Here is a 19,999-nt window from a genome sequence, read left to right on the forward strand (position 1 = left end):
CCTTTGTTTGCATTTCAGATTGTTTCCATAGGGTAGATTCCTAGAAGTGAAATTATTGCTTTTTTAATCAACTTAATTGAGTTGTATTTACACAAAATGTATCCATCTTAAGTATACAGTTCAATAAGTTTTGACAAATACATTTATATTGTTACCACCACAGTCAAGATCTAGAATATTTTCATGACCCCAAATTTCCCCTTCTACATCTTTTCGGTGAATTACCCCCCACTCCCAACCCCCACTTCAGGCTCTTACAACTACTGATCTGCTTTCTGTCTCTCTAGATGAGATTTGTCTTTTCTAGGCTTGACGTAAATAGAATCATACATTGTGTATCCTTCTGTGCTTTGCTTCTGTCACTTAGCAAAATGATTTTTGTAGCAAAATATTTTGTCATCTGGTGGCATATAAAAGTAGCTTATTACCTTTTGACTCCTGAATAATAACATCCCATTGTATGGATATACCATAATTTGTTTATCTATTTACTTATTGATGAATATTTAAGTTGTTTTATGTTTTTTACCATGATACATAAACCTGCCATGATTATTTGAGTATAGATCATTTTGCGATCATACATTTTCATTTCCCCTGGGTAAAAGTCTGGATGTGAAATTGCCAGGCTGGGTCAGATAGTAAGTGTATGTTTAACTTTTGAAGAAACTGCCCAAGTATTTTCTAAACTGGCTATATGTTTCTCTTCACTAACGACAAAAATTCAGAGTTCCGATTTCCCACATCTTCACTAACACTTGGTGTTGTCAGTCTTTAAAATTTTAACTATTTTAGTAGTACCTAGTGCACCTCATTATGGATTTAATTTGCATTTCCTTGATGTTGAGCATCTTATGTTTATTGGCTATTTGTATGTCTTCTTATTGAGGTATTGGTTCGAGTCCTCTGCCTATTTTTTATTATGTTGCCTTTTCCTTAGTGACCTGTAGGAGTTATGTATACCAGAGTTTTATCAGTTAGGACTTGCCTCTCCCTGTCTGTAACTTGCCTATACAATTCCTTTATAGTATCTTACAAAAAACAAACTTTAACTTTGATAAAAATCCATTTTTTACCATGCTTTTCTTTGATATTTGTGCCTTGTCTAAAGCTTCTTGTGCGTTGGTCTAAAAAGCATCTGGTACTAATTCTAACATGTGTGTGTGTTGGGGGGGGGGGTTGTTTCCCCATACCAACAAGTAATTCTGGGACACTATCTACGTGTCCTACAATTCAACTCAATTCTGACACTACATTATCCGCCATCGCTCTCCAGCCCCAATTCCCTTCCAAAGGTCTCTGGGTAGGGCTGGAAGTTCCAACCTTCACATCACAGGGTTGATTAGCCAGTTCTGGAGGGGCTTTCCCTAAATCAACTCATTAAGGTAACAAAAAGATACTTAGTTCTTATCGCTCAGGAAATTCCAAGGGTTTTAAGAGCTCTGTGGCAGAAGTGGGATGAAGACCAAATACAGATTACAAATCACAAAATCTCACGGCCTAATCCAAGGTTACAGAGATTTTTCTTGTAGCTTTTACATTTAGGACTATCATCTATTTTGTATTAAATTCTGTATGTATGTAATGGTTCCCTCATATGTTTCTCCAGCTAATCCAGCACCTTTCCTGAAAGCAGAATGTTTTCCCTTGTTATATTACCTTGACACTTTTGTTAGCTATGAATAGGTCCTATATGGCTGAGAATCTATTTTTAGATTATTTGTCCTGTTTCATGATCTCTATGTTTATACTTAACCAATACCACACTATATTAACTAAGGTAGATTCAAAACTGTTTTGACAAATAGTAATTAACAAAAACTTGCTAGAATTTTGACTGCAATTGCATTGAGTCTATAAATCAATTTGGGAATATCTGTGTATCATCTTTAATTACTTAGGTGTTCTTTATCTCAGAGCATTTTGTAATTTTCAGTGCTTGGGTCTTACACATATTTTGTTAAATACATCCTAAGTATTTCTAAGTTTTTGATAGTATTGCAGATGGTACTTTAAATTTCAGTGTATGCATAATGCATTATAACCCCATAGTCATTGAATATGGTATTTAAAAGAGCTATTTTTCAAATAATTTGATTTCTCATTTAGAGGTAGGACCAAGTTAAGGGTGGGATATGAAAGAATTTGATTACTTTTTTCCAAGTTCAACTTAGTCTTTAATTATTTCTGTAAAGTTTAATCTGATAAGTGAATTCCATGGAGAGACATGTGACACATGGCATCCCATAGCCCTGGAATCAGACATCACTTCAGTCATTTCCTGGTTATATGTCTTTTGGAAGGATGCTTAACATCTCTTTGCTAGCATTTTCTTGTCTTTACCATCTACAAAACTGTACTTATCACACAGATCTTTTTATGCAGACAAAATGATCTCATATGTAGAGAGAATTCCTGGCACATAGATGCTGAGTAGAGTATATCATTAATACTCAAGGTAAATAAAATTACAGTATAAGTCTTTAAGATAAGATATATTAGGTAAGATATACTGCATTTACATCAGTGTGATTACTATGACAACAGGAAGTCCAAAAGCCAGAAAAAGGAGGTTAACCAGCCACCCAAATTAGGTTTTAAGAGATTTGCAGCCTTAAACCTTATAAAAAAATAATAAGCTACAGTGCCAATTTTTTAAACTTAAGAATTATATTAATGAGCTAGGATGTTCCCATCTATTAGGAAGTACATATTTTTCCTTAAATTAAATCTAGGTGAAGCATGAGATTTTAATCAGGGATTTGTTTGGTGAGCAAAAAATTGCAGCTAAAGGAGTTAGTGGCTGTGCCAAGGTTATTTAACACTATCACGTCAGTGACATCTCGCCAGGTTGACCACTGACTGCATCATCAGATCATGCCAGCTGCATGCATAGGTGATTGGGCAGGAAGCAATTCCATTATCATGGTATGGAACATGGGCAATAAAGTCAGGTTAGAGAGTGCTGAGAGATAAGGAGATTAATTTTGCATGCTTGGAATTTGAGACATTTATGGAGTCTCCTGGTGGGGCTTGCAATTTGCAAATATGGGTGTGATGACAGAAAAGTCTGATGAAGAGAGGAGTGAGAAGCCTGGGAGTGTTATGACAAGTAGAAATCACATTGTGTTAATCTTTAAGATGAATCAGGTAGAAGTCTTTTTTTTTTTTAAGATTTTATTTATTTATTTGACAGAGAGAGGTCACAAGTAGGCAGAGAGGTAAGCAGAAAGAGAGGGGGAAACAGGCCTCTGCTGAGCAGAGAGCCTGTTGTGGGGCTCGATCCCAGGACCCTGAGATCATGACCTGCACCGAAGGCAGAGGCTTAACCCACTGAGCCACCCAGGTGCCCCAGAAGTCTTTTTAATACATATTTTTTATAAAAAATAAATGCCTTTTTGTTGTTGTTAGTTCTTGGGGTTGTCTTTAACTTTTTGGTACCAAGTTTATTGAGATACAATTCACACACAACGTAACATACCATTCTTAAGTGTAGAATTCACTGGTTTTCATATGTTTGCCAAGTTGTGCAACCATTATGCAGACAATTTTGGAAAAATTTCTTTACCCTCAAAATAAGCCCTCCACCTTTTAGATATCACCCCTCAGTCCTCCCTTGCCCTGCCCCCATTATCTCCAGCCCCAGGAGATGCAGCCCTAGGCATTTACTACTCTGTCACTATACATCTGTGTATGCTAGACGTTTCATAGGAATGGAATCATATGGAGTCACATAAATGGAATAAATAAATGTGGTCTTTTATTACTGCCTTCTTTCACTTAGCATAACATTTTTAAGGTTCTAGCAAGTTGTAGTATGTATCCATACTTCATTTCTTTAATATGGATGAATAGTATGATGTGGTATGAATATAATACATTTTATATATCAGCTAGTACATGCTTGGGTTGTTTCCACTTTTTCACTATTAATAAAAACGCTGGTATGAATATTCGTGTACAAGTTTTTGTATAGACATTTTTTTAGTTCTCTAGGGTGCATACCTAGGATTGGAATTTCCCCTTTGTATAGTAACTCTATGTTTATTTTTGTGGGAACTCCCATATTCTTTTATAAGGAGGCGGCACCATTTTACATTCCTTCAGCAGTGCATGTGGGGTCCAGTGTCTCAACATCCTTGCCAACACTTATTATTGTCTTCCTGCTGGGTGTGAAGTAATATGCCACTGTGGCTTCTATTGATTTGTGTTTTTCCCTGATAACTAAGCTCATTGAATGTCTTTTCTTTCTTTCTTTTTTTTTTTTAAAGATTTTATTTATTTATTTGTCAGAGAGAGAGAGAGGGAGAGAGAGCGAACGAGCACAGGCAGGCAGAGTGGCAGGCAGAGGCAGAGGGAGAAGCAGGCTCCCTGCTGAGCAAGGAACCCGATGCGGGACTCGATCCCAGGACGCTGGGATCATGACCTGGGCCGAAGGCAGCTGCTTAACCAACTGAGCCACCCAGGCGTCCCTTGAATGTCTTTTCTTGTGCTTACTGGCCATTCATTTTTTTAAAAGATTTTATTTATTTATTTGAACAAGAGAGGAAGAGAGAACAAGTAGGGAGAGTGGAGGAGGGAGAAGCAGACTCCCCACCAAGCAGGGAGCCCCATGTGGGGCTTGATCTTAGAACCCTGGGATCATGACCTGAGCAGAAGGCAGATGCTTAACTGACTGAGCCACCCAGGTGTACCTTACTGGCCATTCATAATCTTCTTTGGAGAAATGTCTATTCACAAACTGTGTCAATTTTTACATTAGATTATCTTTTTATTATTTAATTGTAAGTGTTTTTATGTCCTCTAGATACAAGTCCCTTATCAGACATATGATTGATTGTAGTGACAATTTGGGCTAGATAATTCTTTGTTGCAGGTTGTGGCTGAACTGTTCATTACAAGATGTTGAGCAACACCCCTCCAAATGCCAAAAACACTCTCCCCAACCCCAAGATGTAGCAATCAAATGTCTTTCTAGATGTCACCAAATGTCGCACCAGCAAAATCACTGATGGTTGGGAACCAATGTTTTAAGGGAATCTAGAATCCTTTTATATAGCTTGAGCTAATTGGAACTAGGTGATTAATGTCATAGTGGGTTAATAACACCACAGTTAGTTTGTGTTAAGAAATCAGCTCCCTATGAGCAATATATTTCAAAAATTTAAGGGGAAAACAATTTTCTATGAAATTTCAGTTTCCTTCAACAAATGTCTTAGTTTCAAAGTTAAAAATCAATAGTCCCCGAGAGTTTAAAGATTTTTACACTTTTTAACTCCTATGGAGAAGCTCTTTGCTCCTTTTCACCAAGCAGACTTAGAAATTCAAAATTTAAAGCACTAAGTAATAATGTAAGTGTAGCTTTAACTTAAATTTTCCATTAATAGGTTTTTAACTATTTGTTAAATTTTCCCTTACATAAAGAGATTTAATAGCTAGTTCAAGGATAATCTTAGATCACCTTATTAACAAAATTCCATTCTTTAAGAATTCTTTGTTCAAACTGCTAGAAGAGTCTTATAATATTTGCTTAGGTTACATTTTCTAACCAAGGCTAAATTTAAAAAATACAGGCTTTATGATGATTTCTGCAAGAGTAGAGGTAATTTGTAGAAAAGAAAGAAGTGAATTAATTGGTTCAAGGACAGATATATTGGAATATTGGTAAGAGATGGAATGTCGATAAGGGCAAGAACAGAACATGAAATGGAACTGACTCTTAAGAAATAAGAATTATAGAACCTACATGAGAAGAATGAGTGAAGTGGGCATCGACTAAGGATTATTTCAAGGAAGCGATGTGTGGGGAAACAGATCTAAAACACCTAAATATCATGAAGAAATACTTAGATTTAATATACTGTGTTGCTGGTGACTTTGAAAAGATCAGATTCAGTGAAATAAGGAAACATAAGAACTGAAATATAGGAGATGTAGGATTGAATTATGAGTCGAGTCCACAGACATAACAAACAGAGGCTACCTTTTTTGAGACAATATGGCACTAAAAAAGAAATATGGTGGTTGCTTGCTATAGAGAGAACCAGTAAAGGGTTTGTCAGGACGGAATGTTCTGGAGCATAATTGGAACCTAGAGGAGCAAAGAGGGTCTGGGGATGAATTGATGGAGTAAGTTATGTAGAGTCAGGAGGGCTTGGGAACTAGAGCAATGTGGTAGGATGGTCTAAGAGAAGAATCATGAAGGTGAAGATGATGATGACTTTGCTAATGATAGTAAAGAATACATTTTGAGCACTTACTCTGCTCATGCAGCATACCACGAGCTAGGTGCTACTATCTCCATTTTACAGATGATAAAATGTTATTTGCCATAGTTTGCACAACTACTAAGTGTAGGAGCAGGAATTTGAATCCATGTCAGCCTGACTTGAGCCTGAATTCCTAGCTACTCTCCTCTGCTTTGAGCTTTTATCATCATAGCCATGTCAACCTTCATGGCTATGTGCTTGCTACATTGGCACAGAAGAAACCAGTCAGATTTCCTCATCTGGGGTATCTATCCTTAGTTCAACCAAGATTTTCTGGTTTTACAACCACTTGATCCTCACTTGAAATACCCTCTTCCGTATGCACATCCCCATACTACCCTGGAGTGAAAGAATCCCTTGGCTACTTATCCTTAATGTTTCTCAGAGAGGTCATGATTATCCTGATCAGTAATTGTGACCCCTTTGACTATATACAAGATTATCTGCTACAGTTGAAGCAATGAGTAGTTTATTCTTTTTTCTTGCTTGCAGATACCTATGAAAATGGAAACTATTTCTTGGCAAATTTTACTGCAGCTCAGGTAAGACTATTTTATTGAATTTTATAAACCCATTCCCAGTTAGTGACAGATTAAACATTACCAGTTAACTGTATCAAAATAATATCCTACATCTTAATAGGAGGAACATCCTACCTTTACACTTATAAATTGGGTCTGTTGACATTAACATAAGGATAAACAGTCCTTATTTTGACAATTATCCAATATGCCATCAGTTTTTTATAAGAAGAAACTTGTAGTTCATATAATGCTGGTGAAAAAATGGGTCTTCATATGTATGACATGTTTTCTGGGGATGAGACGGAATTTTCTGGCTGATAATATTTTGCGGGATAAATGCTAGATCAGTTATCTATTGTACAACAATGGTGTATAAGAAACAACCTCAAAACTTCAGCAGCTTGTAACAATAAATAAATAATTTAAACAATAAACTATTTAGCCCAGGAGCTTTTAGTGTTCTGATAATCTGGGCTGGAGTTAGCTGATCTTGGCTGGCTTACACTCAGTAATGGGACTGTTTGGCTGCTTGGATGATCCTGGCTGTACTCACTCACATAGGTATGTATGTATAAGAGTGAGCTGGCTCTTCAGTGATCTAAGAAAATGAAATATGTTCAATTGGCATTATGGAGAATTAACAAGACTTTGAGACTGACTGCAAGCAGAATCAAGGGAAAATGAAGAAAAGAGGGTATAACTTGAAGTAAATGGGCATCCTAAAGCTAGCTCTTGTTGATTTGGGAAAGCCTACGGTTTTGTTTTGGGGTTTTCTGTTTTTGTTTTTGTTTTTAAAGATTTATTTATTTGAAAGAGAGAGAGAGTGAAAGAGAACACACACATAGAGGGAGAGGGAGTAGTAGACTCCCCACTGAGCAAGGAGCCCAATATGGGGCTTGATCCCAGGATTCTAGGATCATGACCTAAGCCAAAAGCAGACGCTTAACTAACTGAACCACCCAGGTGTCCCTGGGAAAGGCCACTATTAAATTGCCTGGAAATTTCCAAGCCAGTCCTTATATTAATATGACCTAAGATTGCCTTATGGCAAGTCTGGGCAGGACATTTTTTATGACTGTGGTAGAGGGCAAAAACAGAAGTGGAAATGCTTGAGCATTTTTTAAAATCTCCAATTTGCAGCAAGTTGACTAATATTCTATTAACAAGGGGAAGTCAGATGGCCAAGCCCAAAGACAAAGGTGGGATACAATGCCCCATCCAGAGAGGGAGGGCATTGCCAAAATTACATGGAAAAAGGGTATGAATAGGGAGGAGTGAATAATTGAAGAAAATAATACAACCAATCTACCAGGCATGTTACATGACTCCAGAGATAACCTATATCATTCTCATTAGAGTAGGAATATCATTCTATGCCAAACCTGGAATTTGCTTCTCTGTAATTTTTACCTATTGATTTGCATTTAAGGAAAAGCATAGCACAAATCTATTGTCTTTTCTACATAGCAGTGCTTCAGTTATTTGAAGATGTCTGTTATATATACCTTCCGTCTTCTTTTGGAATTATTCATCTGCAGGCTAACGTCACACTTCCTCTGTTTTGTTCTTAAACAGATCTGATTATTGGACCACAATTAGTCTAGATTCCTCTCAAAACGTGGTACCCAGGATTGAAAGAATATCTTAGTGCTGCATTATCCAGTATGATAGTTACTAGCCACATGTGACTATTTTTTTTTTTTTTTGAGAGAGAGAAAGAGAGCACACATGCACACTCAAGCATAAGTGGATTTGGGGGGACAGCAGAGGGACAGGGAAAGAGAGAATCATAAGCAGGCTCCATACCCAGTGCAGTGTGGAGACTTGTGTGGAGCTCTATCTCTTGACTCTGAGATCATGACCTGAGCTGAAATTAAGAGTTGGACCCTTAACCGACTAAGCCACCCAGGCACCCCATGTGACTTTTGAGCACTGGAAATGTGACAAGGCTAATTTGAAATATTTGAAAGATTGTGAAATACCTCATTAATATTTCTATATTGAATACATGTTAAATGATAATATTTTGGATATGTTGGGTTAAATAAAATGTACTTTCAAATCAATTCCTCCTGTTTCCTTTTACTTTTAAAAAATGTAGCTAGGAGAAAATTTAAAATTACATATATGGTTTGCCATATATTTCTGTAGGATGACATGAACATTATACTGCAAAACAGTCAACCTTAAAACATCAGTGACATGGAACAATAGATAGTTCACTGTCCAACTATCACCTCTTTTTAGCTATACTCTATTTTCTTACTCTTACTGCCTCACGTTTTTAAATTTTTTTAATTTTTTAAACACATGTATTATATATTATAAATCTCATGGTCATCTAAATTGTTAAACACACACATCACATAAATCTCATGGTCATCTAAAGCTTTCAAATTATCTTCATAGACATAATTGTCAGGTCATGTTCTCTCCATCCCACATTGCCTTTTTGAAACTAAATGCAGGACTTAGTATGCTAATTAAATATGTAAATTCTCTTCTTAATTTAAGAAAAGTTGAATTGAAGACTACATATCTTTCCTCTCAAAATGTTGTTTTTTAAAATGAAACTGTTGATTTAGAAATCCTGGATTTTAGTTCTGTTTGTACTAACTAGTTATTTAACATAGGGAAGACACTTCCCCTGTTTAACCTGTGTTTCTTTATTATAAAGCATTACATTTTCCTTAAATGCTTTCTAACTCTAAAACCTCATTCTTCTCTTCTTCCAAAGAAGTGATAAGTGAATTCTAATTTCTGTGTGATCTTTGAAGACGTTTCTTTCTAAGGATCAGAGGCTTGACATGAAAGAAAGCTTCTAACTTTCCATGGGCTAATTATCAATGGCATGCTGGCTGGCATGGGGTAATGGGGGTGTGGAGCTAATTTGTGGCATTTGCTAATTCCTGTCGTTTAAGTACTCCCACCATTTTAGCCAATTTCAAACCATCAACTGGCTTTCAGAATTCCAGGCAATTTAACAGCAGGCTCTCCCAAATTAATAATAGCTTCAGCACACCCGTTTACTTCAAGTTGTATTCCCTTTTCTTCATTTTCCCTTGATTCTGCTTGTGCAGTCAGTCTCAAAGCTTATTAAATTCTCCAGAAAGCCAGTTGAATGGATTACTTTTTCTTTCTAGTGTTGCCACAAGAGTCAAGGAGTTTGTGGCGTCACTCCACTGCAACTATCTCCTTGATGCATCACATAAAATCTTCCTCATCCTACCCATGTTAACCAGTCTTATTTTGTTTGCTCAGCATGAGCTACCACAGCTCTTGCACTTAATGAACATGCCTTTTTTTCCACATGACTCTGCCTCCAGCGCCTTCCTCATTCATTTCACCTTCCTAAATCCATCCACCCTTCCAGGCTTCCTAAAGTCCCATGCCCTTCCTAAGCCCTTTCTTGACTCTCCCGATTCTGTAGCGATTTCTCGTTTCTCCTAGCACCCATAACAAATATTCACTATGATTTTCGTTTAGGCCTTAATCACATATTACTTTGTGACTTACCTCACATTAGTTTAAACCTTGTGTTGATGCAAAAACAGTTCATGATTTTGTCAAGTCCTAGACTTATTGCAAACTGTCCTTAGTCTAGGGCTGTTTGCTGGGATTCTGTGTTCACACTGTGTTAACTCATACAGAGCTATGCACATGGGTGCATCATGATTCCAACCATATCTGTGTCATTTAGCTACTTGCTTTACTCCCAGAGCCTCAATTTCCTCATCGGTAAAACTGAGATAACGATGCTTGCTTTTCAAAATCCCTGTAAAAATTAGTAATGATATAAGTAAAATAACTTTCATTTTGTTGGTGTTAGCAAGTTTATCATTGCAGATGCTCAGGAAGTGTATCTTCATGAAGTGTTTAAGAATAAAAACAGCAAACCAGCACAACAATAGTAATTTGAGGTTTCTTAATATTTTCATGTGAAATACAGTCTCTTGATAGATGTCCTATGTATTTTTTCTCTTTATATATTCTTTATAGAATCTATTGCAAATCCAGACCATACACAATAAGTATCTGAGTGACTCAAATCCACTGAAAGTTGGATATATTAAAATCTGGGGAACAAGCTCTACTTCGGTGATACAAGTCACTCTCACCTATGACAACCAGCAAATTAGAGTGGTGAATTTCAAGAGTGACCCTTATAGTCAGGTATGTCACAAAGGAATTTTATATCATAAATTAATTTTATTATTCTGCAGAGTTATCACCACTTTTATTTTCATTCTTTCACTTGCTTGTATTTGAAAGGTTATAAAGATACATGCAGTAGTATGTTCCTGAAAAGTTGGTAGTGTTGAATCCTATTGTAAAATGTGTAGCATCAGTGGTCTTCCCAGTGTAGTCCAGGAATCTATGATCAATGGTCTGGTGAAATCCTTTCCATGTGCTTCCCAGAAGTGGTTCTATGTGTTAAGTGAGGTTAGTATCTCAGGCTAGCATAACAAAACTTATTTCCTTCTGTGGCAGAGGCTAAAAGGAAAAAGTGATCCTCTAAAATTGTTGGAGATTTTTTCCCTCTTTCCTGAAATTGCTCATGACCCTGGTCAAATTGGTAGATCTTACAGGTTGGTACAAATTCAGCTGTGGCGATCATCATGATGATTATGGCCCACCTGTGATGTGAGATAAAATTATTTGGGTAACAAAACAGAGTGGTAAATAGCAGACCCTACTAGACCTTCTAGTAGGGTCTGCTTTTGGAGCTATCTACTTGGAAGACAAATTACCAGTAGAGTTACCAAGAGTAACCACAGAGGGAAAAGTATCCCGCTTTATAACACTAGACCCGTCCTAAGTTTGATCCGGTGATCTAGAGGGGTTCATTTAGCAAAGTGAAAATGGATAAGTATAGTTCCTGTGCTCCAAGCAGTGAATGAGTACCTGTCCTGCTGATACTTGGATTTTGGAAAATGACCCTCCAAACAATCAGATAGCTTTTCTCTCTCTCGTCTTTGATAGTTCTCTACTTCAGCACATTTTTCCTGGGCTATTGAGCTCAAGACCACGCTCTGCAAGTAATTACTCCCAGTTAAGACTAAGGCAGACCTTCTTCGTAGGAAATTTTGTAGCATATCAGATGCCTATTATATTCCAGGCACTATACTAGGTGTTGGGGCTGGTGAAAACATGAAACCAGACTGCCCTTTGGAAGGTTAAAATCTAGGCAAAGAAAGAGATTTTTATAAGTGTTGGTTATCAATGCTTAATCAAAGCTGCAAATCCTTGTAAGCAATGTGGTGTGTCCTGATGAAGTGAAAAGACACAGATTTCTAGCACAAGGATCATGCACACAACATATTCCTCTATTTACCTGTCTAGAGTCAGTGACCAGGAAAGGAATCTTTATATCCTTTTATTAATCTCTGGAAAAGAATGAATGTATTGGTTTTTGTTAAATTGTAATTTGAAAAATGACTTAAATGTGATGTTTAAGAAGTACTCAAATACCAACTTTATCTCTTCTTTTCTGGCAGAAGCTGACTATTCAACTTACCGACAAGATTATCAGCCTAGAAAAGCTAACAGAGGTTACATGGATATATGGTGCCCCTACAACTACTACTACAACTACGACAAGTACCTTCCCCACAAGTTCTCTACATCCTTCTACAGTTTCTACTACAGCTACCACTTTTGAGACTATTATCACTAGTTCTGTTTATACTAGTACCACTCTTCCTATCCCAACCACTGCTTTCTCAACAGGTACTACTGAAGCTACAACTAGTATTACTGGTCCTAATACCACTACATCTTTCCTAACAAGTACTACTGAAGTTATAACTAATCCTAATGTTTCTGATAGCACTACGCCTTCCCCCACAAATACGACAGCTAGCAATAGTACTCTTCCTAGCACGGACACTCCCTTCCCAACAGGTACTACGGCCTTTACAACTACTACCACCGTCCCTTATAGCACTACACCTTCCCCCACCAATACGACCGCTAGCAATACTACTCTTCCTACCACGGACACTCCCTTCCCGACGGGTACCACTGCCTTTACACCTTCTGCCACCGCCCCTAACAGCACTACGCCTTCCCCCACGAACACGACCGCTAGCAATGGTACCCTTCCTACCACGGACACTCCCTTCCCGACGGGTACCACTACCCTTACACCTACCACCACCGCCCCTAACAGCACTATGCCTTCCACCACAAACACGACCGCTAGCAATGGTACCCTTCCTACCACGGACACTCCCTTCCCGACGGGTACCACTGCCCTTACACCTACTACGACCATCCCTTACAGCACTACGCCTTCCCCCACGAACACGACCGCTAGCAATGGTACCCTTCCTACCACGGACACTCCCTTCCCGACGGGTACCACTGCCTTTACACCTTCTACCACCATCCCTAACAGTACTACGCCTTCCCCCACGAACACGACCGCTAGCAATACTACTCTTCCTACCACGGACACTCCCTTCCCGACGGGCACCACTGCCCTTACATCTACTACCACCATCCCTTACGGTACTACGCCTTCCCCCACAAACACGACCACTAGCAATGGTACCCTTCCTACCACGGACACTCCCTTCCCGACGGGTACCACTGCCCTTACACCTACTACCACCGCCCCTAACAGCACTACGCCTTCTCCCACGAACACGACCGCTAGCAATGGTACACTTCCTACCACGGACACTCCCTTCCCGACGGGTACCACTGCCCTTACACCTACTACTACCATCCCTTACAGCACTACGCCTTCCCCCACGAACACGACCGCTAGCAATGGTACCCTTCCTACCACGGACACTCCCTTCCCGACGGGTACCACTGCCCTTACACCTACTACCACCATCCCTTACAGCACTACGCCTTCCCCCACGAACACGACCGCTAGCAATGGTACCCTTCCTACCACGGACACTCCCTTCCCGACGGGTACCACTGCCCTTACACCTACTACCACCGCCCCTAACAGCACTACGCCTTCTCCCACGAACACGACCGCTAGCAATGGTACACTTCCTACCACGGACACTCCCTTCCCGACGGGTACCACTGCCCTTACACCTACTACTACCATCCCTTACAGCACTACGCCTTCCCCCACGAACACGACCGCTAGCAATGGTACCCTTCCTACCACGGACACTCCCTTCCCGACGGGTACCACTGCCCTTACACCTACTACCACCATCCCTTACAGCACTACGCCTTCCCCCACGAACACGACCGCTAGCAATGGTACCCTTCCTACCACGGACACTCCCTTCCCGACGGGTACCACTGCCCTTACACCTACTACGACCATCCCTTACAGCACTACGCCTTCCCCCACGAACACGACCGCTAGCAATGGTACCCTTCCTACCACGGACACTCCCTTCCCGACGGGTACCACTGCCCTTACACCTACTACCACCATCCCTTACAGCACTACGCCTTCCCCCACGAACACGACCGCTAGCAATGGTACCCTTCCTACCACGGACACTCCCTTCCTGACGGGTACCACTGCCCTTACACCTACTACCACCACCCCTAACAGCACTACGCCTTCTCCCACGAACACGACCGCTAGCAATGGTACCCTTCCTACCACGGACACTCCCTTCCCGACGGGTACCACTGCCCTTACACCTACTACCACCATCCCTTACAGCACTACGCCTTCCCCCACGAACACGACCGCTAGCAATGGTACCCTTCCTACCACGGACACTCCCTTCCCGACGGGTACCACTGCCCTTACACCTACTACGACCATCCCTTACAGCACTACGCCTTCCCCCACGAACACGACCGCTAGCAATGGTACCCTTCCTACCACGGACACTCCCTTCCCGACGGGCACCACTGCCCTTACACCTACTACCACCATCCCTTACAGCACTACGCCTTCCCCCACGAACACGACCGCTAGCAATGGTACCCTTCCTACCACGGACACTCCCTTCCTGACGGGTACCACTGCCCTTACACCTACTACCACCACCCCTAACAGCACTACGCCTTCTCCCACGAACACGACCGCTAGCAATGGTACCCTTCCTACCACGGACACTCCCTTCCCGACGGGTACCACTGCCCTTACACCTACTACCACCATCCCTTACAGCACTACGCCTTCCCCCACGAACACGACCGCTAGCAATGGTACCCTTCCTACCACGGACACTCCCTTCCCGACGGGTACCACTGCCCTTACACCTTCTACCACCATCCCTAACAGTACTATGCCTTCCCCCACGAATACGACCGCTAGCAATACTACTCTTCCTACCACGGACACTCCCTTCCCGACGGGCACCACTGCCCTTACACCTACTACCACCATCCCTTACAGCACTATGCCTTCCCCCACAAACACGACCACTAGCAATGGTACCCTTCCTACCACGGACACTCCCTTCCCGACGGGTACCACTGCCCTTACACCTACTACCACCGCCCCTAACAGCACTACGCCTTCCCCCACGAACACGACCGCTAGCAATGGTACCCTTCCTACCATGGACACTCCCTTCCCGACGGGTACTACTGCCTTTACACCTTCTACTACCATCCCTAACAGTACTACGCCTTCTCCCACGAATACGACCGCTAGCAATACTACTCTTCCTACCACAGACACTCCCTTCCCGACAGGTACCACTGCCCTTACACCTACTACCACCGCCCCTAACAGCACTACGCCTTCCCCCACGAACACGACCACTAGCAATGGTACCCTTCCTACCATGGACACTCCCTTCCCGACGGGTACCACTGCCCTTACACCTACTACCACCACCCCTAACAGCACTATGCCTTCCACCACGAACACGACCGCTAGCAATGGTACCCTTCCTACCACGGACACTCCCTTCCCGACAGGTACCACTGCCCTTACACCTACTACCACCGCCCCTAACAGCACTACGCCTTCCCCCACAAACACGACCGCTAGCAACGGTACTCTTTCTACCACCCACCATCCCTAACAGCACTACGCCTTCCCCCACGAACATGACTGCTAGCTCTGGTACTCTTCCTACCATGGACACTCCCTTCCCAACGGGTACTACTGCCCTTACACCTACTACCACCGCCCCTCACAGCACTACGCCTTCCCCCACGAACATGACCGCTAGCAATGGTACTCTTCCTACCACGGACACTCCCTTCCCGGCGAGTACTACTACCTTTACACCTACTACTACCGTCCCTTATAGCAATATGCCTTCCCCTACAAGTATCACTATTAGTAACACTAGTGCTACCCTTCCTATCACAAGCAGTCCCTTCCCAGCAAACACTATTGAAGTTACAGCTAGTACTGCTGTTACTAATACCACTGTGCTTTCCCCTATAAGTACTACTGCTGGCACTAGTACTACTCTTCCTATCATAACCACTCATTTCCCAACAAGTAATACTGATGCTAACACCAATGCTACTGTTCTAATTACCACTACTCTTTCCCCAATAAGTACCGATACTACTAGCACGTAATCCTGATCCAATTACAACCATTCCTTCTATGAATAGTAGTGCCAGTAGTATTCTCAATAGTTTTCCTAGTACAACTCCTTTTTCTGTAACTACTCATGTTAGGAACACTACTATTGCTATGGTAACCACTTCTATAAGTACTGATGTTGCTAGCACTGGCAACCATACTCCTATTACCAGTTCTCCTCCCCCTACAATATCTGGTGGTAATAGTACTAGTAATACTATTCCTACAGTATCTACTTCTTCTACAGATATTCACTCTATTAGCACTAATATCATAGCTATCTCTACCACCAATACTATGAATAGTACAGGGCAGGCAGTAAATATTACTGATGCAGATAACTCTAGCAGTGTTCCAGGTAACACTACACATGTTTCTATTCCAAATACCACAGTAGCCTTAGACACATCAATGACTACTCTTCTAGACACAACAACTCACCATCAGGTAACAAAAAACTCTACAGTCAGCTACTTACCTATTATTACAACTAATGCTACCACCAGTATTATAAATACTACCACATATGTTCTAAATACCATCATTCTTGATAGAACAACAATGAATGCTTCTGCTACCATACCAACTTATATTGAAAATGCCATAAATGCTACTCTAGTTCCATGATTACTATCCAAAGCAGTATAATTACTACAGACATCTCTTTACTATTACAGATATAAAAAAGCAATGAAAGATACACGATTTTATGCTACATAAGTTTTCACAGATATTAACACCAGTTTTTATAAATATGGCTACTCCAAGCACTATAGACACAGCTGATATGTCTAAAGATACATCCATGACTATTTTTATAAGTATAATTAAAGAAACCATGGATACTTCTTCTGCAGCCAGAATCTGTACTCCTATTTTAAAAATTATAAGCCCTATAGACCTATCAATTAAACTGTAGATATTTTATATATCCTTGCTAGAGACTTCATAGATGATTTTGGTATCTCAGAAAATACCATATTAGTCTCTGGAAATACTATTGCTTTAGATGTAGTTATTAAAGTAACCTAACTTGTTCTTAGGTTATAGGACATGATACCATAACTGAAAGCACTAGTGATATGTGGCACTCACATGGCCACTGTAGCAACAGTTGTTAATATTATAGTAATTATTTAATTAATAATGTTAAAAATCATGCCTTATTTTCCTATGGATTTTTCCACATACCATGGCTACCAATAGAATAATACACTATTACACATCCTGAAAATATTCTCGCTTCTAAAACAATCCTAGGTATAACCATAGATACGGAAAGTGCTACCACTGTAGATCTTGTATATATTTGGACTCCAGGAACTAAAATAATTAAATTTAAAATGTTAGATGTTACTTTTACTATCATAGGAAATAAAAATGTGATTATAGATGTTAAAAACATAACTTCCTAAACTTTGCAACCACTACTTCCATAGGTACTACTGATACTCTTACTGCAAATTTGATAAGTACTTTTATTTACAGACCTTAAATGCACTTCCAGGAAATTAACAGTTAATTTTCCTTAGGAGATAATCTTAGGGTCCTTGCTGTTATCCTGAATGACTGGATTCAATTACAAATCTCTAACTCTTCTGTAGACTAGAAATCACCCAGGTGGAGATGAATATTTAAAGATATGGCTTAGGGGAGATAGCCTCTGCCCTGGGATTGGAGTTCTTGTTGACTTTTAATTGGTTATAATCTTGTTTACTTTTTCTCTTATCTACCAGCTTTTCCCTTATTACTTCACTGTGAACTCCCCTTCTGTGTTAGGACTTTCATCATGTTCTTGGTCTTTCATATCCAAATTTACTATTTATCCTTGGTCTGTTACTTTCTTAGATCAGCCAGACCCCATAAATAGACTCATGGTCATAACCAAATATAGCCAGCTGAATGCTATTGAAGACATAATCCTAGGACAGTATTCTCAAAATGTAGTTTGGAGACCCATAGAGGCCCTAGAACTCTTTCTAGGGTTCACAAGGTCTAATTTGTTTTCATAATACTATGCTTTTCTATTCCTTTTTAACTTTCATCCTCTATTAGTAGACAGTGGCATTTTCCAGAGACTTTATGCTGTGTGGTGTTGCTATAAATGAATATGGAAACAGATATAAGGATCTAACTGTATCTATTGAGATAGAGATTAAACAGATTTACAAAATATAAAATATCATTCTTTTCACAATTTTATGCTTTGAAAATATATTTGTTTTTCATAAAAATATTTTATTTATGTGAACATGCAGTTGACATATTGTTATTTTTCATGAATGAAAAAATAAATATTTTACAAAGTATTTTACAAATGACTCAAGTTTAATTTTGAAAGTACATATTAACAGACACAAGCCACCTAAACCAAGCACAGGGTCTTCACTAAATTTGAATGTAAAGGGCTTTTTTTTTTTTTTCTAAGATTCTATTTATTTATTTGAGAGAGAGAGAAAGCATGAACGGGGGAGGGGCAAAAGGAGGGGGACAAGAAGACTCCACACTGAGCACGGAGCCCGCCTCATGGCTCAATCTCATGACACCGAGATCATGACCTGAGCTGAAATCAAGAGTTGGATGCTCAACTGACTGAGCCCCCCAGGCACCCCCGTAAAGAGAGCAGTTTTGAGACCACAAAGAGTGTGAAGATCACTTCCATAGTCAAATACATTATGAACTTTCCCAGCACTTAGGAACTCCAGCAACTGTGCCTTAAGGTTCTAACTACATACACCCCCTACTATGAACACAGCTGCATAGCATTCTGATCTACCACCACACCTGCACTATTGTGTGGCTGGCCTGATGGGGTTCCACATGAGGGGCAAAGATTCATCAGTTAGTTGCATTTGCCTTTTGGAATCGTCCCACAACCTGCCCCCTTCTGAATTAAGTTGATAGCCCTTATACCAGGGCATATATGCCTCTCAACTTGACCTTCCAACTCAAAACAAAACGAAACTCATAATTCCAAACTGTACCGCTGGCCTTGGTCATAGACTCCCTCACTTGTGTCTTTACCAAGAGAGCTCCAATGCCCTTATCTTGTTGGCACCACAAACCCCGATATGAGACAAAGCGTTCCGTGTCTTAAGGCACACGGTGTTCTGCTGCCAGCCAATTACTTGGCCAAAGGCTTTGCTTAAAGTACTTGGGATTTGGAAAACTGAGGAAGAACTTGTTCAAACAACCATAGTCCTGTAGGAAATTCATTCCCTTTGTGTACATAAATCAGCCCTAATGGAAAATTTGGGATCTTGAAAAGGGAAGTAATCCTGAAAAAAAGAACGACAGCAACAACAACAACAATGAAAACAAACCAAACAAAACAGAAAAAAGGAAACCTGGACTTCAGATGTTTGAAGAAACTTGAGGATTGAAACTGGAGAGTCTACACACAAGATATGCTCCTTGAACCATTTAGAAAACCTGAAAAGGGAAGAGGTAAAACCAAATATCAGCTTGCTCCTTCTGAGTCTTGAGCTCTGTGTTTTCATTAGACCCTGACACAGATGAATAGACTCCATGGGACCAGCTCTACGAATACCACCTGCTGTGAGGTTGGTACAGGGACTGTGGCTTTAGGTGGACACACACCTCCTTGCCTCAGTTTCTCATCTAGAAGAGGGAGTAAACATCAGAACTGCAATGTACATAGAAATGCACTTTCAGTCTGTAAAGTGCTATACAAAATTTTATTATTTTTATTA

At 40.3% G+C, this 19,999-nt stretch overlaps 2 protein-coding genes across 2 annotated transcripts in view; both read left to right on the forward strand.

The window, feature by feature from the left end:
• LOC308352505 (putative maltase-glucoamylase 2) overlaps nucleotides 1-15,768 on the forward strand; it is a gene marked incomplete at both ends in the record, with an annotated part of 84,742 nt that extends 68,974 nt beyond the window's left edge. Inside the window, 3 exons of the mRNA XM_080818750.1 lie at nucleotides 6,762-6,811; nucleotides 10,793-10,966; nucleotides 12,292-15,768. Coding sequence (XP_080674876.1) covers nucleotides 6,762-6,811; nucleotides 10,793-10,966; nucleotides 12,292-15,768 — 3,701 coding nt within the window. The remainder of the gene's footprint in view (nucleotides 1-6,761; nucleotides 6,812-10,792; nucleotides 10,967-12,291) is intronic.
• Nucleotides 15,769-15,793: 25 nt separating this feature from the next.
• On the forward strand, nucleotides 15,794-16,913 carry LOC308352506 (uncharacterized protein; the record flags this gene model as incomplete). Its single annotated transcript, XM_080818751.1, is given in 2 exon segments — nucleotides 15,794-16,275; nucleotides 16,277-16,913. Coding segments are annotated over 2 exon segments (1,119 nt in total).
• Between the last annotated feature and the right edge of the window lie 3,086 nt (nucleotides 16,914-19,999).

Source organism: Martes martes (genome assembly GCF_963455335.1).
Source record: "Martes martes genome assembly, chromosome: 11".
In the NCBI taxonomy this organism is placed as follows: domain Eukaryota; kingdom Metazoa; phylum Chordata; class Mammalia; order Carnivora; family Mustelidae; genus Martes; species Martes martes.